General features: G+C 44.1%; 1 protein-coding gene across 1 annotated transcript in view; it reads right to left on the bottom strand.

Annotated features, from left to right (window-relative positions):
- TLN1 (talin 1) overlaps window positions 1-27,283 on the bottom strand; it is a 3,443,760-nt gene that overhangs the window by 1,626,208 nt on the left and 1,790,269 nt on the right. Inside the window, exon 23 of the mRNA XM_044078439.1 lies at window positions 21,016-21,307. Within this exon, the coding sequence (XP_043934374.1) occupies window positions 21,016-21,307 (292 nt within the window). The remainder of the gene's footprint in view (window positions 1-21,015; window positions 21,308-27,283) is intronic.

The following is a 27,283-nucleotide window of genomic DNA, read 5'->3' as shown; positions in this document are numbered from 1 at the left end:
TCACGTACAGATTATGGAAGTCTTGGTGTGGTACTTGTTTTCCACAGCAGAGACAATTATCTACTTTTTCGGACAGCGGTTAAGTGCAAGAAAAAGATCCCAAACAGGTCCACTTATCTTTAGTAGATTTTCTTCCTCACTTGGGCAATGGCAGACCAACGCACTCGCAAACTGCTTCTGCTTCAAGCTCCAAGGTAAGAAAGACTGATGGCTGCCACCCTTTATAGCCCTGACAACCTGATGTCAGTCTCAAGCGACCTGCAGCCGATGCAGGAGGTATACTCTTTAGTCTGGTATTCAGGCCAGCCGAGGGCTACCCAGTAGGGATAACCCACAAGTGATGGCTGCAACCGTGAAACACAAAACATCTCACCTACTAGGGGCCTGGGATGTAAAAGTCCTTCCAGTGACTGCAGTGCTGACCATTTAGCAGAGAGAGAAAGGTCTATGGGTAGGCATGCTGCTACTGCAATGAGTGGAATTTAATGAAAATCTATGCTTAGCCTGCATAAATTCTTCTGTCAAGTATTCTACTGCTTCAGAAGGCATGAAGCCCCAGCGGTGGCACCACAGGGAAAAACTTCCATTCTGCCCGATATAATTTCCGTGTGCTTGGTCTCCACCCTGATTAGATACAGAGCCATCCCGAGAGAAGTGGTGCCCAAAAGGTGGTAATACTAAATCTTCCAAGCTACTAGACTGAGTGTCTTGAGTCTCAGGTGCATCAGGGTGCCCTTTCACTGCGTCAGTAAACCCACTTACCTGGGCAGGATCACTGTGCCTTTTCATGGTCATCATTTGAAGGAAAGAACCAGTGTTGCCTGAGCCAAAGATAGCCTACAAGGATTAATTTTGGATGTTTTGCCTGAATGTTAAGATCCCTTTTGAAATCAACAGCAGAGATGGAAAGGTGTACAGGCCCTTATTCTCCTTGCCTTTCCATGAAATGGCGAGTCCATCTATTGCCCAAGCTTTTGGATGTGGGGTTCTGGCACAATGTATGCCCTATATCACCGTTGCAGTATTCTTTACTGTAGGGATCTCCCACCTAGGCCATCCCGATGCTCGGCCAGTACACCAAAGCCATATGATCTTGTATGTGCCACACATGCTCCCACACACAAGACATAGGACATAAAGTGACATACATTTGCAATTACCCTTAAATTGCCACAACTCCAAATCCCATTAGCACTCATCAGTCTGAATACCTTATTGCTGTGCTGAATACCTAGCCATCAGATAAATGCCCTGTTTTTTTTATTTTCTTTGGTCTTGTATTTTATTTTCCTTAACTAGAGTTCATGTCATCCAAGAAAGCAAAAAGTCAGTATGGGAGGCAGATTCCCCATAAGGATCGTCACAAGCAGAGTCTCTTTTGTTTGGGTGCTTCCCACAACCATACCTCTTGTAGCACCTGTAAGGCATTTGTGCCTAACACTCAGAAGCAGTTCCTCTTCCCCTGCTTGAGAACAAGCGGTTTAAGCAGCCCAGGGTACCATGGCATTTACCATTAACCCCAAGACACTCCCACTAAGAATGCTTCCAAGTCATCAAGACAAATTCTTTAGCTGTCCAGCCTCTATCAGAGGTCCCTCAAGAAGCAGGAAATAGCTCTGTAGATCATTTGGCATCAGATTCCCTCATTATGACCCTGATGGCGGCAGACATGCATCCATCTTTTCGCATGTTCTCTAAAGCTTTGTAGGCAGCTGCTCCAGACGTTTAGGGGGAACTGCGGTTGATCATCTTGGAGGGTCCTAGAGGGATTCTGCAGATATTGGTCGGGGGGAAGATGTTCCTGATACTCTTACTGAATCTCACCATGGGTCGGAACCTCCAGTATTTGTTAGGGATGATGTCCCCTTCAAGAAAGGGAAAGACAAAGCATGTTTCGGTCCGCCTTAAGGATCCTCAGAGAGAATTTCAAAAGCTTACTTGAGGATGGTTTCCTGCCTTGATGGCCCTGAAGCCTTCTTAAGGGGTTTCAGTGCCTACTCCTCCTTGGGCCTCTACCCCCTCCTAAACAGACTGGGGAACCAGATTCCTTGTATGAGGATTCAGAGTCTGATGAGGGGTCCTTGTCCTATTCTTCAGAGATGCCTTTGGCTTATGGTTCTGATAAGGAGGAGTCCATTAGCCCAGTCTCTCCTTTTGAGAAATTGACCTTTGGGGACAATTGCTAGTATGCTGGAATACTTTAAGAGGGATCCTTTCTTAAGTGCCTGATATTCAGAGGCGATAAGCGTTGCTTCAGGTGGATACTTCTAAACCCACTGCAGTTCCTCCTGTGTCAGCTGTTTTAGCTGCTTTCATTCCTGCTTCCAAGTCTCCTAATTCTCTGTCTACTGCTCCTAAGAAATCTAATAGGTTCTATATGGTCCCTCAGGAGACTATTTAAGTGTTCTTCTGCTGATCCTGCTGTAGTAACATTCTCTTCTGACAAACTTTACAAGCTTTTGTCCTCTTCTAAACTTCTGCCTTCTGATAAGAATTTTAAAGCAAAGAAGACTGGTAAGGTTTACACTGTTTCTACTTTGGCCTTTTGGGCTATTAATTACCAGATCCACATGACCAGAAAAGTTCTGGCCTTGATTGCTCAGGCTTGTCAAGTTATTTTATTTCTGACCTCCCTGATTCTAAAGGCAAATCTTCTGCCTTGTCTGTTTCAAGTGGCTCACCACTCTATCAAGTGTAGCTATGACACTGCTGATGCCTCTTTCAGGGCTGTAACTTTTGGGTCGGTCATGGTGTTATTCTTTGCCTTGTCTCCAGTCTTTGCCTGAGGACATTAAGACCAAGTTGCTGGATGCTCCTTTGGATAAAAACTTTAACAGATTATACATGTAACCATGTATTGTGATTCTTCTGTTTTTTTTATGCTTTATTAACTTTGTCATTGTTTTTTGCTTGGAGCTTTTCTCCCCGGGCCTCTACTGAAAATGGACATATATCCAGTTAGACTAGCCCGGTTAACAAATGTAAAAATAAAAAAAATAAAAATAAATAAAAATAAAATAAAACACTTTTTCTGGAACTGCTGTTGCTGATCTACATCTCTTCAACAGAAAAGTAAATCCTTGCAGGCCCTTTAACATTTTGTCTTTCTTATTCCCAAGTTCTGGAGAAATTATCCTTCTTGGTCTGCTTTTGTCTGCAGGCAGCCTTGCCAGGCTTCCAAGGGCAGGAAGCGTTGCAGGCAAGTCTCCTCTGCCAAGGCTTCTCAAAGTTCTATGGCCCAGAAGCCTCCATCATCAAATAAGCCTGCTTCTCTTTGACCATCCCTCTCTCACACACACAGACCAGGTTCCTTTTTCCCTTTGGCTTTCCCTTTGTCTTCCAAATTGGCTTCTCATCACTTCAGACTCAAGTTCTATCATCCGTCAGTTTCTTCATGGTACGGACATCTCTCCCTCCTTTTTCAGGATTCCTCAACCTCCTCTAGAGCAACTTAATTTCTCGGAGGTCTTAGGGTCTCTGGTGAACCAAAGAACTATTCAGCCTGTTCCCCCTTCTCAACTGGGAATGAGTATTTATTCCAGAATGTTCCAAGTGCCACGAAAGGAGATCACTTGGGAGATCTGTTCTGGATCTCTCATTGATAAAACACCTTTCTCAAGGCCCCCCTTCTTTTATGCTTACTTCCAAAAATCCATATTCAACCTATTTTCAGGAAGTGTTTAAGTGTCTCTGTTTCTTCCTCTCCAGTTCTCTGCTTTGCCTTTTGGCCTATCTACAGCCCCAAGGGTATTCAGAAAATGCCTAGCTCCTGTGATTGCTTTCAGCAGGCTCCAAGACATTCAGATTGCTCCTTATCTACAGGACCTGTTGCTTCAGGCACTTTCGCCCAGTCACCTGTTACAGGATCTGGAGTTCACCATCTCTCTTTTTCAAAGTCTGGGGTTCGCTATCAACTTCCAAAAGTCCATCTTGACTCCCTTCACAAGATCATGTGCTTCTGGGATGCAGGATTCAGACAGTGCCAATGTTGCACACTCCTCCAACTCCGAAAGTTATGTCACCGACTCCCTTCTTTCAGTCTCTTCCTCCTACTGCCATTCCAGCCACACAGTTTCTTCGGGCCTAGGATTCATGGCTTCTTCTATTCCAATGCTCCCCTCTTGCCCAAAAGCAGATGCAGAAGCTTCAATGGTACCTCAAGTTGGTTTGCTGAAGCACTGCCAACCCCTGGATTTTAGTGTACTTCTCCTTCCTTCTCTATAAAAAAAAAAAAAAAAAAGAAAAAAAAGAAAAAGAAAAAATTCAAGACATGAAATCAACGGTTTGCTCTCAACCCAGGCCTGCCCCTTTCAACCTCCAGTCCCTTGTCAAGAACTGTTCAAAGAGGCCTCAGACTTTGGTAGGGGGTGCTTCCTGCAGTCACCTGAAAGTTCAGGGTCTCTGCCACCCCCCCCCCCCACACACACACACCAGACCATACCAACATCAAAGAGCTCGGATTCTGGCCCTTCAAGCTTTTCACCCCATGTTCTCTCCAGGTTCCCTGAAGGTGTACACAGATAACACTACAGTGGTGTGGTATGTCAACAAGCAAGGAGGCACAAAATCTTACCTCCTTTGCAGGACAGCACTTCAGACCTGGGAGGTGGTTCTCAGCAGTTAACTCTTCAGGCAATATATTACTTCAGAGCACAATCTAGTGGCAGATTCTTAAAGCAGGTCCAAAACACGGGTTCATGGAATGGATGCTTCACTGAGATGTTACTGGACACTGACCACTGGTGGGGTATTCCTATGCTAGATCTTTTTGCCTCCCCTCTGAATAGGCAGCACCCTCTCATCTTCCAGAGTGCCAAGCCATCTGGCATGGAAGACGGACAACCTTTTTTTCCTTGGAAGGGGATGTTTCTTTATGCCTTCCCTCCTCTTCCTCTTACTTCCAAGAGCCCTGCAGATGTTTCAGGTGGATTTCCCAAAAATCTGATTAGCGACTCCCTTTTGGCCAAGACAGCACTGGTCCCCCTTCTTAATGCTTCTCAGAGGCAATCACAAGTTACCTCACTAGTTGGACCTCACACAGGACAAGGGGTCTCATATCCATCATTACTTGTCCACTCTTCAACTGACACTGTGGGTGATACGGTTTTGATCCCTTTTAGGCACCTCTTTTCTGAGGATGTGCCCAGGAAACCCTCAACCATAAAATATTTTATGTCCAAATGGAAAAGATTTTCTGTCTGGTGCCATGTCGTAACCAGGACCCTTTTTCATTGAGGGTCTTTTTGGTGCTCTGCTATTTGGTTGAGTTGCTCCCATCTGGCTTGGTCTATGCTTCTTCTGTGAAGGCGTATTTGTCAGCCATTTCTGCTCATCTGCCCTTGAATGCTATCTTGGCTTCTCGTTCGGAGGTCAAATTATTTTTTAAAGGTGTCCTGCATCTTAGGACTCCAAGGAAAGCTATTGCTCCTTCTAGGGAGCTTAATTGTGTTATGGAAAAATTGACTCAGGCTCCTTTCGAGCCTGCAGATTCTGCTTCTTTGCAACACTAACTGGAAGACAGCCTTGTTGCAGGTTCTTACTTTTGCTCAGAAGGTTTCTGAGCTTCAGGCACTTATGGCCATTCTAACCTTTTGGGTTTTTCACAGGACAGGGTGTCCCCTTCATACTAATTCTTTTATGTCCAGGGTAGTACAACTCCCTTCCCTTTTCCCTTGTGCTCAATCTGGTAGTGAGAAGGTCTTGTATACCTTGGATTTGTACAGACAGCTCAGGTAACACTTGGATAAAACTTAAGCCATTCATAAGTCTGCCAAGTTTCTTTTCATCCCAAGGCATTGGGTTTGGCTGTTTTTAAGCAACTTGTCTTCTCTTAGGCATCTAAGGCCATTTTTTTGTTATTCTTCTCCTGGCAAATCTTTATCTACATCTGTTCCTTCTTCTGGTGCTTTCTTCAAGCGGTTGGACACCAAATTCCATCCCTGAAGCTGTTACAGGGTCTTCAGCGCATACCTTTACTAAACATAAGTCGGATATGTTTTTTAGGGCAAGAGCAGATTTTGATGGAGTCATTTTGTATGGGTTTGTTGTGGGCTCTTTCAGCCTTCCACCTCCCATTGTTTCTTGAGCTTTTTTTTTTGTACTCTCCCTATAGTAAAGAATACTGGATTCCTGATATAGAAGAACATAGTACAGGTGTGTAAAATATTACCATAATTGTAGATGACCTTCTCTTCACTTTTGCAGTATTGGCTCCTTCCCTCCAACCCCCTTTGTTTGTTGTGGTTTTTGTTTTGGATTCCCTTCTGCATTTTCTTCTTCTGGATGTTCATGGACAACTCTTCCCATGGAAACTGTTCTCTACTGGAGCAATTTAATTCTGGTCAACTGTGACAGTACATCACTTTTATGTTCTATGTCCTGTGCGGGAAGTGTGTGTGTGACATATGGAGCACACAAGATCATATGGTTTTGGTACAGTGGAGAAGCACTGGGCTTGCTTTAAGTGGAGCATGTCTATAGTAAACAATACAGCAACAGAGAAGAGAAGGACATCTACTGTTAGGGTAAGATTTAAAACAACTATACTTCTTTCCATTTGAAAATTCTCGAATGAAGCAAAAAGACATCTCTGGCACTCCCCATTTATATGACAGGGGAGAGAAATTCTCCCTGTGCAGTTGTGATATTATACCTCAGAAGGAAGGTTAGCCATTAACTTTTGCATATTCTCAAATACACACTCAAAAACTTTTAACATATGGGCACTCAAAATCCTGACTGTTGAAGTACTAGAATACATTTATTTCCCAGCTTTCTTCCCATTCTTAAATGGAAAGGGGTTAGAAACAGTAACCTGTTTAGTAGTAGATTTACAGACAGAGTTGACTGCTGGGTCTTTTTTTTATATTAGAAAATGATAATGGGTACTTATGTTTGGGACACTTTGTATAACCTGTCAGACCTCTTTGGAAATAGAGGGTTGATCAGGTAAGACTGGTTGCAGTAAGAAAAAACATTCTTTGAGGCATGCAAAATAGGAGGGATAAGTTCATATTCTGGCATTTGTAACTGTAGTAATTTATAATACATTTTCTGTGCTATAGGGGCTTCACATTGCTCCCACTGAAAAACTTTGGTCAAATTAAAATGTTCGAACAGCCTTTTCAGCGGGGAAAGTCTGAAGTGATGCCTTCCTCAGAACCAGAATCTTGTGAAATACACCCCCCCCCCCCAGTGACTACTAAATCCTGTAAGAATGAGAATGGGCTTTCTTTTCTTGCCTGAGGGATGTCATGATACAACCAAAGTCAAATTTGCAAGGTCCAGTAATGCTACCCTGTTTATACAAATAGAGATGGGGTAATGAAATTTTCCCTCACTAAGAACACTCTTTACAAAAGACTGACCCTTGGGCATACTGTCCCCAGCTTCCACAACCCATCTGCAGCCAAGTGAAGACCCTTAACCTGTTCCTTCCACAACCAATGACAAAAGTAGTTCTTCCATGCCCACCCTGGGCAAACCTAAAGCCACACCGAACATGGTTATTCTCTGGTCTTTAGCGGCTTCCAATGGGACCAGGAGAACAAGATGGGTAGTCTGAGGAACAATATCACCGGAGACAAACAAGGAGATGGACAAACCTTAAAAGACTGCTGGACAAGTTTCTTTTTTCTTTGCACTGGGGAGGGTACTACCACAAAGACTGACTGCTACTCCACAGGTAAGCAAAAAGGTCAGGAAAGAAGGTAATGAACACAACTTGTGGTTCTGGGGTAAATATACATTTTAAAGTCCTCCACAAGCACCATGCCCTTTTCCTAACACACAAAGTCCAAAGTGGCTTAGGTTCAGAGTTGAACTTTTTCCTATAAAAGTTTTACAGAAGCTATACAATAACCTTTCCATAATGGTAAAAAGCAAGTCCCCCTCTCTGTTTCACATCAGTTTTTCTTACATAAAAAACAAGCTTATGAAGTCTCCCACAACAGTTATCACATAAAAAACAAGCTTTTCACAGAAATTTCAAACATATAAGGAAGACTCTGAAAAGGGATTTAACTGCCCAGCTTTACCACTACTAGTCAACTGACACGAAACAGGTACTTTCTTTATTAACATTACATGTTAAAACTCTGTTTTCTTTGCATTCTATAAATGTTAAAATTTAATTTTAACCATAGTAGAATGAGAAAAGGGATTCAGTTATCACATATGTGAGCTAAATATCACACTTTGGTGTAATAACTACAGGTAATGGTTATAAGAACACTGAATTGTGGTGGACCATAATAGCGTTGACTGGTTTGTATGCATATGATGAAAACAGCCCTCTAGTTGTTTGTGTGTACAATTTGATAAATACTGTACAAAAAGGAGAAGACAATCTATCACAATTAACCAAGCAAAAGCAAATAAATAACAAGAAGGCGGCAGCAATGTGGCCAATGAAGAGGCATGGCTTCCAGGGTATTTGAATTTAGGGAGATGGCAGGCTCAACTATCAATGCAAAAATAAAGATAAAGACACCTGAACAATTAAAGTTGACACAAAAGATACCAGAATTAGAGAATAGATAAAGAAAACTTAAGGTTCATATCCATGCCAGAGTCTCTGGAAGGAGCAAAATGCAAGGAATTCATGAAAGAAAAGTAAGTGGACAGGTATACCAATTCAGGATGCACACACAGGAAGAACTTTTAGTTATGTACTTACCATAACTTCGGATGTATGGGATCCATCTCGCCTACATTCATGACAGATGGGTTCGGAGCCGATCCATCGGCTCCGACTCGGCAACTAATACACTAGCACGAAGTCTCTCATTGGCTGGGCTACTCCCTATCCCAGGATGCACTACACCTGCTTCCCCAGATCTTGTTTGTTCGCTTTCATACACCCATGCAAACACAGAAAAGACTGGTAGTCACTATAACCAACTAAAGTTCTTCAAGAAAGAACGCCAAGAAAAAGGTGACTACAGCTCCTCTAAATCCAAATGGAAGGGGGAAGGAGGGTGGGTACTTATGAATGTAGGCGAGATGGATCCCATACATCCGAAGTTATGGTAAGTACATAACTAAAAGATGTAATGGGATCCTATCTCGCCTACATTCATGACAGATGGGACAGCGTCCCTAGCACCTACATCCCGGGTGGCTCATTGGAACACGCTCCTGAGAACTGTGGAACCAAAGGAAGCTCTGCCTCGAGAAACCACATCCAATTTGTAATGAGAAATAAAAGTGTGCGGAGAAGTCCAGGCTGCCGCACAAATATCATCTATTGATAACTTGGAGTGAAAAGCTACGGAAGTAGCCATTGCCCTGGTAGAATGAGCCTTGACTGGAAAGGAAAGGTCTTCATTGGCCTGTGAATAAATAAAAATGATACAATCTTTAATCCATTTAGATATGGAGGCTTTTGTTACTGGTTGACCCAATTTGTTCACTGCAAAGGAAACAAACAATTGATTTGATTTCCGCGTTTGAGCGGTTCTATTCAAATAAAAACGTAGTTGTCTATGTACGTCCAATTGATGCAAAGTATATTCTGCGTTATTGGAGAATTCTGGGAAAAAGACAGGGAGTTCTATAGTTTGTTGCATACAGAAAGAGGAGGCCACTTTTGGTATAAATGCAGGGTTTAATTTCAATGAAACTCTATGCTTGTGAAAAATCAAATAGAGAGGATCAGAACGAAGAGCTTGAAGTTCTGAAACTCGCCTAGCAGATGTTATGGCTACTAAAAAGGCCGTTTTCCAAGACAGAAATTTTAAATCACAAGTAGCAGCTGGTTCGAAAGGACGGGCAGTTAGGGCAGCAAGAACCATATTCAAATCCCAAGGGGGGACAGGCTGAGATAAAGGAGGCCTAAGGAGCCAAGCCCCTTTAAGGAAAGCCTTACAAAGTTTGTGAGACATCAATGAAGGTTCAAAAGAAGCATGAAAATTAGAGATCGCTGCTAACTGAACCTTAATGGTAGAAACAGAAGAGCCCGACTGAAAAAGGGAGGCCAGAAAATTCAGAACCTCCGATACAGGTGCAGTGAGAGGATCTATACCAGTTCTTGAGCCCAAAAGGCAAACCTTTTCCATTTACTGGAATAAAGTTTGATGGTGGAAGGTTTATGAGAAGAAGACAGTATGTGGACCACGTCCGGCGAAAGAGCATTGTCTCGGACTAAGGATGGAAGTGGAGTAACCATGCTGCCAACTTCAAGGACCTGAGAGACGGATGACGCCGTCCTGACTGATGAGTCAACAGGTCTGGCACCGGATCCAGAAACCATGGACCTTCTATCGCATGCCTCTGTAGGAAGGGAAACCAAACTTGACGAGGCCAGTGCGGGGCAATCAAAATCATCTCGCTCTCCAAGTAAATGGCCTTCTGTATCACCCTCGGTAGGAGGGGGAAACGGAGGGAAGGTGTAGAGAAGACCGGGGGGCCAAATGTGAGTCAGAGCATCCCTGGGAATCTGTCCCTGAGAAGGAAACAGTGTGAAGAACTCTCTGCATTTCGTATTGTGAGGGCTGGCAAACAGGTCGCAGCAAGGAAGACCCCATCTGTCGAAGATCTTCGCAGCTATACTCTGTTTGAGGGACCACTCGTGGGGTAAAAGAATGGTCCTGCTTAATCTGTCCGCAATCACATTGGACTTCCCCGGTATGTGCGTTGCCATTAGAAAGCGGTTGGTAGCTACCGCCCAGTGCCAAAGTCTCATGGCTTCTCTGCATAGTGGGTAAGACCTGGTTCCACCTTGCTTGTTTATGTACCACACCACCGACATGTTGTCGGATAGGATAGTAATCGGGCCCTGTGGGAGAGCGTGATGGAGAGCTTGGAGTACCAATAGTACCGCTCTCATCTCCAGGACATTGATATGCAAATGCGTTTCCTGGATCTGCCATGTGCCTTGGACCGACCTGTCCAGGTAATGACCCCCACCCTACCTGGGAGGCGTCCGTAGTCACAGTGGCAATGGGACGTTGAGGTATAAAGGATGCCCTGGTCGAGATTTGATTGGAGAAGCCACCAATGTAGATCTCGACGGCAACTTTCCGTGATTATGATTAAGTGGTTCAAGGGAAGTTCCTGACAGGACCATTGAACCGACAGTAGCCATTGTAAAATTCGCATGTGAAGTCTGGCCAAGGGAACTAAAAGTATGGTCGACGCCATCGAGCCCAACAGTTGTAGGATACGATGGGCCGGGGCTCTTTGTAGGGGGAGACAGGATTTGACCTGATCTTGTAAGACCTGAATTCTTGCTGCCGGTAAATAGGCGCGCATTCTTTTTGTGTCTAAGTCTGCGCCTATGAAAATAATACGCTGAGATGGCTGTAGTACAGATTTTTGCAAATTGAACGTGATCCCCAAGAAATGGCCCAAGGTGAACATGGCTCTGAGCGCTTGGAGTAGTAGATGCTCGGAGGTGGCAGTAAGGAGCCAGTCGTCTAGATAAGGAAACACCTGGAATCCCAGACTTCTCAGGTGAGCAGTTACCACTGCCAGACATTTGGTGAACACTCTGGGGGCTGTGGTGAGACCAAAGGGCAGTGCTCGGAATTGAAAATGACTGGCTCCGAGGCGGAAGCGTAAATGTCTCCTGGACTCTTGAGCTATGGGAATGTGATAGTAAGCGTCCTGGAGATCTATGGAGCACATCCATGCATCTTTTTCCAGCAAAGGAAGAATAGATTGAAGAGTGACCATTCGGAATTTGGACTTCTTTATGAAACGTTTCAATGAACTGAGGTCCAAAATGGGCCTGAAGTCCCCTGTCTTTTTTGGTACCAAAAATAATTTTGAGTAAGTTCCTGATCCGATCTGGTCGATGGGGACAGGCTGGATGGCTCTTTTTTCTAGCAGCTTTGAAACCTCTAACGCTGCCTGATCCCGCTGACTGGGTGGTACGTCTGGGATTTCCCTTAAAGAAAGGGGGGGGTTTGTTGAAGGGGATGATATATCCTCCGGTAATAATGCGAAGCACCCACCGATCGCTTGTTATGGATTCCCAAGCTTGTGGGTGCGCCGCAGCGACCCCGACTGGCTCGGAGTTGCACAGTCGGGCAACAACTCAGGAACGCTGGTTGTATGAAGAACCACGAAAGGAATCGCGGTCTCCAGAGTTACGGGGGCCTCTGCCACCTCTGGGGCGGCGTCTTCCAAAATCCCCCCCCCCCCCCGCCTCTGGAGGGGGAACCACTGGGTGGAGTAGAGAAAGACTTTTGGGATTTTTTAAACCACATTTTCCCTCCTCTCCCAGCCTTGGGATAAGGCCTGGAAGGAGCGGAAAAGCAGACTAGCGGCAGTCAAAGTCTTGCCCTCCTGCTCGCACCGAGTTAGTGTGCCCTTCACCTTGGGTCCAAACAAAGATGATCCATCAAAGGGGGCGTCGGCGAAGGAAGACTTGAAGGCCTCCGTAAACGAACACAAGCGTAACCAGGCTTGCCTCCTAAGGGCAACGCCTGTTCCCGCTGCTCTACTCGCCCCTTCGGCCGCATACGAAATGAGCCTCATGGACGAGTTAACAATAGAAAAGAGGGTAGTCATCTGTGCGCCAACAGTCGGGGCCAGCGCCTCAGGTAGATTACCAACAAGAGAGTCATTTAGCTCTTTGAGAAGATCCCTTTGGAGCCTCGTAAAATGACATAAGTAGTTCAGCGACCGTAAGGTAAAGGCCGCTGAGGACAGGGTACGCTTCCCGTACCTATCCATACTCCTGGAATCCTTATTAGGAGGATGAATAGACGTCGAAGCCTCTGCCACGTCCTGCTGTGTGGCAGAAGCCACCACCAAAGCATCTACAGGCACACCCTTTGAGAGAAATTCTTTCTGGGGGGGGGCTGACAAGAATTTATTGGGCCTCGCAGGCACCGGTTCCACAGAATCAGGGTGTTCCCACACCCTTCGAGAAACCAAATCAAGGAGTTCATCGAAGGCGGAGACACCCAGGAGGCGGAGGGCTGGGCCCCAAAGGCCTTGAGGAAGACTGACTCCTCAGCTGAAGGGGTTTTGGCTTGCCAGTCACCTCTCTGTCTCAGAATCTCCAAGATATCTGAGAAGGAGATATCATCCGAAGATGATTTGGGGACCCTTCTGCGTCATCGAGGTCAGTATCCGATGTAATAGACTCATCTTGGGAGTCTACGTGCTTCCTCTTACACAATTTCTTCCGTGGGGGTTCGTCCGAAGCAGTTTGGACGGACCACCGGAAGAAGGGAACCCCCGATTGGGGTATCCTCAGGCCCTGGGGCCCCGCTGCCGGGGGGGCTGCAACACAACAGAGGCACCAGTCTCCAAATCTAGGGACGGTGAGGTAGAATCTAGTTGAACCGGCAAAGGCATGGCCAGCGCGCTCCTCATGGCCTCAAAGGCTGGACCTCCAGAATCCAAGGAAGTCACTGGTCTAGAGGCCACGATGGCACTGGGAATTCCAGCAGCCGATGCTCCGAGAGGAAGACTAGGCACCGAAGCACCTAATCCCAAAGTATTCCCCTCGGGCCCGGCTGAAGAGGTCGCAGTACCAAACCCTGAACCGGAGGACAGGGCAGGAAGCATAGTCAGAGCCGAAAGGCCTGTAAGGGGTCTCTGCTCCGACCGTATGGCTCCACATTGCTCCACCACCACCGGCTCCAACGGCTCCGAAGAGGTTGGAGGAGGAATCAAATGTGTTGGAGGGGGGATCGGCTCCGAAGCAAACTGTGCTGGAGCCGAGACCATTTTAGTAAACACTGGAGATTGGAAAAGCCTCTGTAAAACCCTATCCAGGTCCGAATCTAATAGTCTCGAGGATTTAGAGGAGGTAGACACTCGAGAAGACTTTCCTCTCGGCTCTGAGAGAGAAGGGGACCGGCTCCGAAACGGCTCCAATACTGTCGGCGCCGACTCCACCACAGCATGGACCACCATCGGCACCGAAGGAGCCTTCTTCGGAGCCAAGGGGGAAGAGTCTGAGCTGCACACTTCCACCGGCTCCGAAGCCATTGGAACCGATGGAGGTGATTCACCTCTCGATACTCCAACTTGCGGCTCCGAAGGCAATGGAGCCGAAGTAGGAGGTATCGAGGCAGACCCTTCGACCCTCGGCCCCGAAGTCAGTGGAGCCGAGGAAGAAGAGGTCAATTTTGTCTTTTTAGAAGTCGGCTCTGACGGACTTGTCGGTGCCGACGATCTTTTCTTTTTGGAAGCAACAGGAGGGATTTAAAGCTTCCTCAAAGGAGGGTTTAATAAGCCCTTTCAAAATCAGCTTGTTCTTGCGTTCTTGAAGAACCCTAGCGGAGAAAGCATGACAGACACTACATGTCTCCTGCAGATGTTTCGGCCCCAAACAATAAACGCAAACTGAATGGCTGTCTGTGATGGACATTTTGTAACTGCACCGAGTGCATTTTTTAAAGCCTGACTTCTGCTCCTTTGACATAATACAGGCACTCAACAAGCAATAAGACTACCACAAAAAAGCGCCAATAAAGAGCGCGAGACAATGGCACGAGCACTGAGGAAATTTTACCTCAAAAAAGAACACAGTGAACTGACACAGACAATACAATTTCAACGAACCTAAGCCCTCTAATTTAAACAGGCCTAGCCCGAAGAACAACTAACCACAACTTAAGTAGCAGTTAAACAGCAGACAAAGGTAGGGCAAAGGCTCTCTAACTTAAACGGGCCTTGCCCAACTGAAAAAAATAAAGTACTAGAAATCACTCAAACATAGACACGAGATATACAAATTACAAAGAATAGCTGTTAAAACAGCTGTTTGGTTAATATATAGAGAAAAAAACCCCAAGGTCAAAGACCAGTAAAAGGTAAAAAAGAACCACTTAGCTCCAGCTAAGTCGAGACCACGTCCAGCTTGTAAAGCGGCAAACGAGATCTGGGGAAGCAGGTGTAGTGCATCCTGGGATAGGGAGTAGCCCAGCCAATGAGAGACTTCGTGCTAGTGTATTAGTTGCCGAGTCGGAGCCGATGGATCGGCTCCGAACCCATCTGTCATGAATGTAGGCGAGATAGGATCCCATTACATCATTGGATTTACATCCCGCATGCCTTCTACAGAAGGCAGCCAAGACCCACTGTGGCAAAATTTCTAAGTTTTTAACATAAAACATCACCTGTCGAAATTAGAGAAGAGGGATAATGTTAAAAACTGGAGAGACACATGTATATGTTGAGAATGACTACTCTTGTAATTACTAGACCAAATAGAAGCAGATTTCTTCTAGCTATCCACAAATGCAGGATCCTAAAACTCAGGTTCAAACTGATCTATCCAGCATTTTTTTAAATGTATTATCTGCTGGGACTGCTAATTTATTTGGATGCTGAACACAGAGGATTTAGAAAAGAAGAAAACATGGAAAAAGTGGAAGCAGCATTTACATTACAGCACAAATGAGGAAATCCACAAAACGATGGCCAGTGAAGTCATTTCCTCCATTTCAAAACAACGCAAGAGAAACAGTAAGACACATGACTATTCAAAAAACAATGCAGCCTTCTTTTCAAGTGGATACCCAAATACTTGACTGGAATAACAGACTAAATTTAAGATGGAATATTTTACATACTGATAAAAATGTGAGTGAAGACTTTATATTAAATATTAAAGAGGCTGAAATATTGCTGGTAACAGAATTACATCTGTGCACTGAGGATAAGAGTATTGCTCCCCCTTTTTTTGGTTTTCCCATGCCAGTAATGGTGTGGGTAGTTGATAGACAAACAACTGAAGGGAAGGGGTGGTCAAAAATGGAATGGGCTTGTGCATTTGCTTCTCATATGGGTAAAATGACAAATGTAGAACATTCAATTATAAGGAAATGGAGGTGCTTTCTAAGAATTCCTGCATACAGAAATAATTGTGGCAGGGTTTAAGAGAGGAGAATTAACTTTTTAATTCAGAACTAAAAAGGTCACTGGTCAGGAGACATATGTCTGCAATAGTTGAGGTGGGTAAGGAGTGGTCTGCAATAATTTAAACACTTTGGGCAAATATTTAAAATCAAAGTCCCCAATACACAATCTCAGGAGTCGGTCGACCGGCACTTGCGAACTGCTTTTGCTTCGGGCACCGCACGGCAAGAAAGACTGGAGAAAATGGCGTTGGCTGCATCTTTTATACCCCTGGCACACTGACGTCAGGGAAGAGGCGACAGCAACAGACGCCAGACCTAGACTTTGTAATTCTGGCCGACTGCGGGTAGCCTGCCAGCAGGATAACCCAAGTATAATGACTGCATAAGTGAAACACGAACATCAGGGCTTGGAGTCACTCTACCAGCTTCTGGAAAGTTGCTCAGTAGGTGGCACAAAGGAACTATATCAGGTTGCAAGACAAAGAAAGAAGATAGTCAGACACCCTTCATAAGGGATGCCAGCAGCAACCTGCTCACCAGTCCACAGGACATCAAAGGCAGATGGAAGAAGCATTTCCAACAGCTTCTTAATGAAGAAAACCCAACAGAAGCAGTACTGCCCTAGACACTGCTTACAATTTGAGAAGAGAAGACCACCCTAGAAGTAGTAAGAATAGCACTAAACAAAATAAAGTTAGGGAAGACAGAAGGCTCAGATGAGGTCACAGCAGACATGATAAAGATGTGGTGAGACAGGGGAAAAATGGCTACAGAGAGTACTCATAGCAGTGTGGAGAGAAAAGCATATCCCAGACTGGAGAATAAGCATACTCGTGCCAATGTACAAGAACAAAGGGGACGTCCACAACTTTGGGCAGTACAGAGGCATCAAACTCCTGTCACATTGCAGAAAGGTCTGGAGAGGGTGACTGATAAATGGATATGCAGACAGAGTTGTAGAACGTAAGATGGTAGACAAGCAGTTCGGATTCAGATCAGGATGCAGCACAACTGACCCGATGTTTGCAGTGAGGCAAATAGCTGAAAAGAAGCTAGAGAGAGAGTCCAACCGAGCCATTCCTAGGTTCATAGGTTAGTACTAGGCTAACTACCCTTGTGGGCCATTTCAAGCCTAGCCAATTTCCCCATGTGAGAATCAAACCCTGCACCTTGTCTTTGTAAGGTAAACACCTTAACCATTATGCCATCCTCCCACCCTAGATTTGCAGAAAGCATGAGACAAGGTCCCAACAAAGCTGATTTGGGGAGTACTGCAGTGGTTTGAAGTCCCAGAAACATTGGTAGAATTAGTGCAGGCTATATACAAGGACCCAATGACTCAAGTAGTGTTTAGCCTCACAGAGGGGTTCCCAGTGGGAGTAGGTGTGCACCAGGGTTCAGCTCAGCCTACTGCTGTTCATACTGGTGATGGACTATATTAACAAACCGGTCTTAGGGGACAGATCAACAAAATTGCTGTATGCAGATGATATGGCATTACATGCAGACTCTGAGCAGGAACTCCAGCAAAGTACAGAACAATGGAATGTAAAACTGAAGGCACATGGGATGAAACTAAGCACAGATAAGACAGTGGTAATGGCAGCAAATTGGGGAAATAAGAAGAAGCTGAGAATTGAGACAGTGGAACAGGTAAATGGCTTCATGTATCTGGGAAGGGTGGCTGAGAAGGGCAAGTCTGAATGTAGAGGTCAAAGCTAGAATAAGGGGCTGCAGCCAACTGGCATAGAATCTCAGGTGTAGTCTATGACAGAAGAATGTCAAAAAAGCTGGAAAGTAAGGTGTAAGACAGTGGTGTGACCAGTACAAATGTATGGTACAGAAACCTGGGCAGTAAATGCAGAGCAGACAAGGAAGCTAGAGGTGATGGAAATGAAGTGTCTGAGAAGGATGGTAGGATGCACATTGTGGGACAGACGAAGAAATGAGGACATAACAGCAGAAGCCAAAGTAGTTCCGATTGCAGAAATGATCTAAGAAAAGATTACAGTGGTTTGGACAAGTGCAGAAAAGCACAAGACAATACGGTGAAGACGATTTGGGACAGACAAGAAGAAGGTAAGAGGAAACGAGAACATCGAGCAAAGAGGTGGATGGATAGCGTGAAAGAAGATATGCAACAGGTATGAGTGTTGAAGAAGGCAGGAGTGTGGCATTGAATCGAGATATGGCAAAAGTTAACACGATACCCCAACCCCATGTACAAAATTGAAAAATGGGACTGATGATGATGATCCCTCATAACTGGCAGCAGGGCTCCTCAGATAGAAAAGTAGCTTTCTTCAAACAACAGTAATCCTTCATGCAGCAGCATTTCACTGCATTTTCACAAGATCCATCACAGCATTCAACAAAAAGAAAAGTTTCTTCTAATGAAAGTGGTGGTGCTGCGGTAGCGTTGCCGCCTCACAGCAAGACGTTGCCCCGTTCGATTCTCAGCTAGAGCGTCTTCTGTGTGGAGGCATACATGACTGGGGCATGCCTTCATTGAAGGTTGTGCGTCAGGGCTGGTAACCCGGTACGTAAAAATACACTACCAATCATTAGCAGACCAGAGTTCCTTTGTGGCGACCCCTAACCGGGAAAAGCCGAAAGACACAAACTAGAAATGTAAACCAAAAAGTGTGCTTAGGCAGCCATATGCCACCATCTTCAAACAAGGTGAGAATAATGCAACTCCAATACTGTGGTCCAACTCTGCATTTTAACTATAAGAATCAATCGGGGGATACTACAAAATACTGGGAAGAGAGACAAGAAAGTCAGTTTATCAAGGAACAATGGAAAGGCATCTGAATGGTTCTTGAGAATGCAAAAAATGTCCAGAACATTTAGTATTTTTGCTTGGAAGTGTTTGCATAGATATTTTTATACCCCAAGCAAACTTTAGAAACTTGTTCCTTAGGTAGGTAACAAACACTGGAGGTGTGATGTTAATGGCAGAGGTAATTGAGTATGTGTGTTCTGTAAATGTAACAAGTTCGCAGATTTTAAAAACTCCCTAGAGTGTTTTGTCAGAACTGTGGGGGAAGCAAATCACTGTATCTAAGAAAATGATTCTTTTGAGCTGCAACACAGGCACTGAATTGCTTAGACATAATAAACCCTTACTGAGTTTGATGCTACCAGCTGCCAAAGAAACAATTACTATAAAATAGAAATCAAAATCTAAACCAACTGTAATTGAAGCACTGAATACCGTAAAGATAAAAGAACTAGAGGTGGGATTCTTAGAAAAAGCAAAGCACAAATTATACATAGACATAAATGCAATCTGTGGGTGTGGGGAATAATGCATTCAGAATGAAGTTCAGGAAGAGGAGTACAGTTTAAGGGAAGGAAATATACCAGAGTGAATGACAACTGTGAAAATGGAAATGTGTGCATACTGCAAGAAAAAATTTTACTATGGTTTGTTTTCTTTTACACTAATGTATGTGTATCTGTGTCACTGTTTAAGTTTCAATTTAATAAATGTTTATAAAAACTAGTAGCCCAATCCCAAGCAAAAATGTAAGCCTAGATGGCAGTCATGATGTATGATCAGACAGCAACAGTAACACTTGGAAAGCATACGTTTTTCAAGTAATGAACACTAAAGTTTCCCAATGACGAGTATGCCCTGGTGGCATAGAGGAATAATGCCAGGACTATGGCCCATGTGACCCTAGTTTGATTAGTAGCTTGGATTTGAGGGTATAAGCAGGGAGAAGAATGGGTGCGTGCTTATTCTTTTTTTTTTTTTGGGTAGGGGGTTTAAGTCCACACTCAGGAAACATACATTACATAAATTATCTCTGTGGTGGAGCTCAGGGTTACTGTGCGAGTGATTTGAGAATGAGTGTGTTCGCGTGAAGCGGGTGCGCATACAGTTCCAGGGCTGTCGTGTTGGCCTCCTCTCCTTACAGATATAACAAGCAGTCCAGCAAATGACGTGCTCACTGCACACCCAAATCCTCAGTGTGTGTTAAGTGAACATGCACAAGGGAATTAGGGTTCAAAACATAACATTTCTGATTCCTGCACAGACAGCTCAAATGACTGCCATTCACCACTATCTGGAAGGGTTGGATACAGGACAAGGAGATTGGTGGTTAGTAGGAAGAGGGGGATGGTCAACTTTGCAATGAAGAATGTAAGGAGGTGATTTGAAATCCATGAGCGATGGAAAAGGACTTGGGACAATAAAGATGTGCACATTTCTCTTAACTGCTCACAAGTGAAGTGCACAGTACACAGGAGATGTATCCCTGCATCATGGGGACCTGAGATTTTTATAAGGACCAAGCAGAACAGCAGTAGATGTACCCAAATGTAGTATCCACTACAGAAAATTTACCAGAAAGATAATCACTTTTTCCCTGCAAACTGCACAAAAAGGTCTCTCAAAAATGGACTATGTTTTATTCACGGCATCTTACAAGGTAAATTAAATCACCATGTTAAGAGTCCTAGTTCACCTAAATCTTAGACTTGTTCTCGACAGGGGAGTTAGAACCTCCCAGTGTGACATATCTGCATTCCAGCTTGAAAGAAAATCATACTTATCAGGCATAATTCTCCTTTTAAACAAAATCTGCAATCTGTGAAGAATAATGCACTTACTTTATGTACTGATACAGTAAATACATTTATACCCTCTCCAAATGAAACGTTATTTCAACAGTATTTAAAAAAAAAAGTAAAGGCCAGCTATTTTTTCTGGATTCAAAGTGAATATTATGACATATTTAAAGTTAATGCTTAAGTTTGTATACATTTTAACTGAAGTTTTATGTTACACTGTTAAACAGATGACCATTATATGGCTCTATTGCTATTCCCCAGTATTTGTTTTACACAAATTAAACAGTTTCATACTAATTAATAAAACAGAAATGTTTTCTAGCAACAACTAGTATCCAGTTTTGGCTTTCAAATGTAAAACAAGACCTGGTTTAAATTACTCAATTTCAGTCACCAAGTAAGCATGTGAAAGTTCACCTCAAACTTGGGCAGCACATTCACAGCTTACCTTAACAATTGGCAAATTCAACACATTTTACACCTTGGGTCACACAGTCAGCAATTAATAAAGAGCTCATATGACAATGCACATTTATTCATCTATGTGTCACCTTCTGATGGTAAACAGAGTACAAAACAGTAAAGCTACATGATAACCTACCCGCATCCCCCATGGAGCTAAAGATGTTTTCTGTGACGTTAAGTATGGTATCTGTGGCTTGATCGTAACGACCTAAAGGCTGTCCTGTCGCATACTGCTTGATGTGCTGCAGAAGTTCATTCAGTGCTTGTGTGACAGAGGTAGCAGCCACACCCACTTGTTTTAACAAATGCTCATCATTTGTGGCAGCCTGTGATGCTTCCATGCAACCTTCCACTGATTTGGCAACCAGCTTTCCAGCTTCAATTAGCTGCTCTTGACATACTGGAGAACTAATAGTGGGTGCAACAACCTAAAGGCAAGACAAACAGCAAAATGTCACCTGTAGAGCACAGGGCACAAAAACATTCAATATAAATCCTTTCTATTTTTATCACAATCATGCAATGGATATCAACAATATCTTTACTGCAACAATCACAAAGTACTCTATGACTGACTCTAATCCACACACCACAACCCTGTAAACATTATCATTCTCACCAAATAAACTTCTTATAAGAATCCTAACTTAACATTAACAGGTAGTGAATGGCCACCTACCAACTACTCCACACTGGGCCAAAACTCCTCAAGATACTTCTACATACACAACATGAACCTTTATAATCTTCTCACAGAATTCCTCATTCTTACACTGAAAAGCACACGTCCAAAGGGGGATGCATATCTTATTAATCAGCATAAAAAGGTTCTCTAGAACCTACAGTTATAGTACTGAATGTCTATAAACTAGGATTGGGAGAAAAGGATGGTGAAAAAAAATCACATGTCCCATACCACTCTGTGTAAAAGCCTAGCTGCACTAAACACACATGACAAAGGAAAGGAAAATATTATGGTGATCAGCTAAAGTCCTTAAAGAATGACAGGTGGAAAGCTACTTCTCTTAGAAACGCATGCTACTAAACAATGAAACACTAAAATATGCTAAAGCTTCCTGCTTGATAAGACAATTATATTTTTTGACCATGTCTTTTGCTGACCTGCAGCACATCACAACACTAATAGCTTGCTGTCTTGTATTTGTCTGCAAATCAAATACTACAGTGAAAAATCAGCCTCACAGCATTTCCCACACTAAACCACAGTGATGATGCAAGTCCATCAAGCCCTGTCCTGTTGCAGTACACTGGGTCAATGGCCCCAGTTACATTCCTCAGAGCAGTACAAGTACTGTGTAATACTTCCAAAACCAGTTTCTAAGACAGTTTAAATACGACTCAACTGGTTCCTACTTATGGCAAGATATCCCAATAACACAGCTTCTAATTCCCCAATGAAGCACAAATAGCATCACCCTCTACAACCCTGACAAACCAATGTGCATGTATAGGAAATAGTTTCCTAACTCCAGGACAACTGTCCAAAGAACTCTATACTTCAAATACTAGCTTCCTTCAAAAAATGCTGTCCACTTTCCACACAGAAACAGTAAATCTCTGAATAAAGGAATTCACTCACAGCAACACACAGTCCCACCTAAACTGCTGCTTTGCCCACCAAAGTAATATTTACACCAGTTTAAAAATCTTTGCTGCCAAATGCAATACCTGCTGTGGGGAGGTTAAGTGAAGATAGGATGGATGAAGCAAACTTATCATAGATTATGACCCCATACCCATCAACCTCTGAGCAAGAAATCTGGACAAAGCCATCAATAAAAGTGGGATAAATGCCCAAAAACAGGGACAAATTTTAAATATTCTCACAAACGTAGAAAGTTGATAGAACAGGTTTTACATTAGCATGAATTTTCTGAAACGTATGAAGTCAAACTCAAATGTTTGCCATTTTCTAATTTTAATCTTTAATGATTTGCCACTAATTTGCCAGAAAATCACAGTTTTATGAAAAACAGACCAAAAAATATTAGGCAAAAATCTGTACAGTTGAGAGGTTTGTGTGAGCCTGAGGGGGACTTCGCCCTTCGATCAGGACCTCAGAAAGTACAGTTGTGTACACTTGCCATAAATGTAGATGGAGTGTATTCACTGTTGCAGTCATCACACTTGGGTTATCTGCCTGTAGGTAGCCCTTAGTCGGCCTGAATACCAGAGTCTTGGGATTCCTGCGTTAGATGCAATTGCCTCTTCCATGATGTCAGATTGTCAGTGGTATAAAACATGCAGCCGATGCCATTACATCAGTATTTCTTGCCCCAGATGTCAAGAGCCCCCAAGGAAGCAATTACATGGTGTGGAACACCTCCAGTAAAAAATAAATACCATAGCCATAAGATATGGCCAAAAAGAGGATAGGTAGAAAGCATAGAAAGCAGGGGGCTGAAGGAAGGGTAAGTGGGACTGCAACAGTGAATACACTCTAACATCTACATTTATGGTAAATGTACAAAACTGTACTATGTTCTTCATGTTTCATTGTTGCAGTCATCACACACGGGTTGATTCCCAAAGTTGAGAAAGAGTGGAGGCAGTTCAGAAGTATTTGGGCTGGCTAGCATGCCTTGTAAGACTACTGTTGCAAATCCAGCTCTGGATTTAGAAAAGACAGGTAAAGTGGTACACAACTCCAGGTTGCAGCTTCCAGGATGTCCCTGGTAGGGACTCCCCAAAGAAATGCTGTAGAGGTTAAGGTAGCACTAGTGGAATGAGTTCTGCTCCCCTGTGGGGCAGGTTTTCCATGGGGTTTGTAGCAGAAATGGATGCAGTGTGCTATCCATTTGGAAATGGTTTGCATTAAAAATGGCCTTGCCCTCTGCCCCTGTAGCAAAGCTGACTAGCTGCTTGTCAGATTTTCTGAAAGGATTAGTCCTGTCAAGGTAGAACCTGAGCTGTCTGTGCACGTCCAAAGAGTGCAGGATCCTTTCCCCTTTATTCTGAGGATTAGGTAAAAAGGTTGGTAAATGGATGGATTGGTTTAAAGCCACAATGGATACCACCTTGGGCATAAATGATGGGTTAGTCCTGAGGGAAACCCTGTCAGCATGGAAAATGAAGGGTTCCACAGCCATTAGTGTCTGTAACTCAGTGATGGCTAGAAGTAAGGCTGTTTTCCAAGAGAGGAATTTTAACTCTGCTGTAGCAGCAGGCTCAAAAAGGGGAAGTGTGAGCTTCTCTAGTACAAACTTTAAAGTCCCAGGCAGGGGTGGGAGCTCTCATCGGGGGTCTTAAATTATTAGCTCCTCTCAGTAACTGTTTGATCAGAGGGTGAGAAAAGAGAGGTGGGCTCAGTATTGTAATGAGCTGAGATGGAGAGGAATGAATCTTAATTGATGAGAAGGATAGGCCTTTATGGAGCAGCTCTGCTAGGTAATTTAAGATTTGAGGTAAGGTGGGTACGACTGTGTCCTTGCCTTGAGACTGGCTCCAAGAACAGTATCTTTTCCACTTTTCTGAATAGGATTTCCTAGTACTAGGCCTTCTGGCCTCAAGGATGACATCCAGCACCTGTTTGCTAAGGGTTGCTGGTGGTGTATTCAGGGAATAATCCAGGCTGCACGGTTCAGGGTTTGCAGCTGAGGATGCAAAATCTGTCCCTCGGGCTGGGACAAGCAGGGAGAGGGGGTCTGATGTAGGTGCCAGGGTGGCACTGCTGTCAGACTGTGTAGGAGTGGGTACCAGTGCTGGTGTGGCCAGTGTGGTGCAACAAGGATTGTCCTTGGTCTGTCCTGTTTGATCCTGAGTAGTACTTTTGAGAGGGGGGCAGACGAGGAAAGGCATAAATTGGGAGGTTTTCCCATGAAAAGGACAGGGCATCCACTTTCCATGCCTGGCTGTGAGGATTTCTGGTGCAAAATTTGCTCAGTTGAAGTAAAGAAGTCCAGCTCTGGTGTCCCCCACCTGTGGATTAGAAGTTTAAATGAGTTGGGTTCTAGTTTCCACTCATGTGGGAGTCCAGTAGATTTCTGCTCAAGTCATCTGCCATTGAATTTGGTTTGCCTGGCAGGAATTGAGCTTGCAGGTACACTTGGTTGCTCAAGGCTGTGTTCTACAGGGCCATGGCTGGCCAGCAGAGTGGGTAGGAATGAGTTCCCCCGTGCTTGTTTATGTACCACATAACTGTGGTGTTGTCTACCTTTATCAAGAGTTGTCCTGGAAGGATAAGGTACTTAAAGGCTGTCCGAGCATTCTGTACAGCTAACATTTCTTTTTGATTGATATGCAGGTGAATTTGTCCTGGGATCCATTTCTCTTGAATGCATTTGCATGCCATGTGAGCCCCCCATGCATAGTCTGATGCATCTGTTGTCGGGGTTTGGGGCGGCAAGGGGTTGAGTGAAAAGAAGCCCCTTGTTGTGGCTGCAAGCCTCTGCCCACCAAAGGAACTCTGCCCTTAGACAAGGAATGATAGGAATCGGTGTTTCCAGGTCCTGAAAATGTTGACACCAGAGACTCTAAGTACCATTAAAGTTTCCTCATATGCAGTCTTGCATATGGAATTAGCAGAATGCATGAGGCCATGAACCCCACTGCTTGCAGTATTTTTCTTGCAGATAGCTGGGTTTTGGTGGCCATTAGTTTAAAGTAGTTTGTCAAATAAGCCTGCTTTTCTGGAGTGAGGAATGTCATCTGGGAAGTTGTGTTCAAGCTTGCTCCCAGGAATACAATCTTTTGGCTGGGCACTATAAGTGATTTCTTTTCGTTGATGGTGTACCCCATGGAAGTTAGAAGCCTCTTTACAAATGCCAGGTGCTGAAGTAGCAACTCCTGACTGTCCGCCTGAATCAGGCAATCGTCCAAGTATGGGTAAATTTGAATATTTCTCTGCAGTATGCAATGGCTGGAGCCAGGCACTTTGAGAATACCCTCAGCGCAGTAGATAAGCCAAAGGGAAGTGCAAAGAAAAGTACAGTTGTGTACCTACCATAAATGTAGATGTTCAAGTGTATTCACTGTTACAGTCAGTACACTTAGGTTATCCTGCTGGCAGGCTACCCGCAGTCGGCCTGAATTCCAAAGTCCTGGTCCAGTGTCGGTTGCTGTCGCCTCTTCCCTGACGTCAGTGCGCCGGGGGTATACAAGATGCAGCCAACGCCATTTTCTTCAGTTTTTCTTACCCCAAATGTCAAGTGCCCCCAAAAGGGTAGGCTAAAAACATAGCTTATAAAAAGCACACAGTAAAATAAACAAAACTTTCATCTACAAGCAAATACACCACATAGGTTGTACAGAATAGAGAAGTACAAATAAGTCCCAGCAAAGAAAGGGGGATGGTGGGTGGGTAACCTGGACTGCAACAGTGAATATACTCGAACATCTACATTTATGGTAGGTACACAACTGTATTATGTTCATAGTCTTTCACTGTTGCAGTCATTACACTTGGATTGAATCCCAAAGCTGAGGTTTGGCGGCTGGGTCTAAATAGAATTAGGAGTGGCTATGAGGCCCTACAGAACTGCAGTGGCAAAGCCTGCTCTGGATTTAGAGTAAAGAGGTAAGTGGTAGTGCTTGGTGAAAGTGTACATTGAACTCCAAGTTGCAGCCTCCAAAGTTTCCTTGATTGGCACTCCTCTGAGAAAGTCTGCTGATGTGGCTGCTGCCCTGGTCGAATATGGCCTAATGCCCTTTGGCACTGATTTGCCAAGCTGTGCATAGCAGAAACGAATGCAGTGTCCTATCCATTTTGAAATAGTCTGCTTAGAGATGGCCTTTCCTTGTGATCCTGCAGCATATGCCACTAAAAGTTGCTCAGTCTTTCTGAAAGCTTTAGTTTTGTCCAAGTAGAAGCGTAGCTGCCTGTGTATGTCCAAAGAATGCAGAAGTCTCTCCCCTTTATTCTGGGGATTTGGATAAAAGGTAGGTAAATGAATGGTTTGGTTAAGAATCACACTGGATACTACCTTTGGCATAAATGTTGGGTTTGTCCTTAGAGAAACGTTGTCCGGATGGAAAATGATAAAAGGTTCCACTGCCATTAGTGCCTGTAACTCTGAGACTCTTCTTGCTGAAGTTATTGCTAGGAGCAGAGCTGTTTTCCATAAGAATTTTATTTCAGCTGTATTGGCTGGCTCAAAAGGAGGCAGTGTGAGCTTTTCCAAGACAAAATTGAGGTCCCATGTAGGTATCAGTGCTCTCCTTGGGAGTCTTATATTTTTGGCCCTCTGAGGTACTGCCTTAGCAGTGAATGTGAAAAAATAGGTGGTTCCATATTGTAATGAGCTGAAATGGCAGAGGCATGAATCTTAATTGATGAGAAGGATAGGCCTTTGTCCAGCATCTCAGTTAGGTATTGTAAAATCTGAGGAATATTTGGAACAAGCGGTTCAATTCCTTGTGCTTGATTCCAAGCACAGAAACTCTTC

The sequence above is a fragment of the Protopterus annectens genome, chromosome 1.part1 (genome assembly GCF_019279795.1).
Source record: "Protopterus annectens isolate FY-2018-M chromosome 1.part1, PAN1.0, whole genome shotgun sequence".
Classification (NCBI taxonomy): domain Eukaryota; kingdom Metazoa; phylum Chordata; order Ceratodontiformes; family Protopteridae; genus Protopterus; species Protopterus annectens.
Note: the sequence above shows the minus strand (reverse complement) of the source record. Positions and strands in the feature narration are given on the sequence as shown.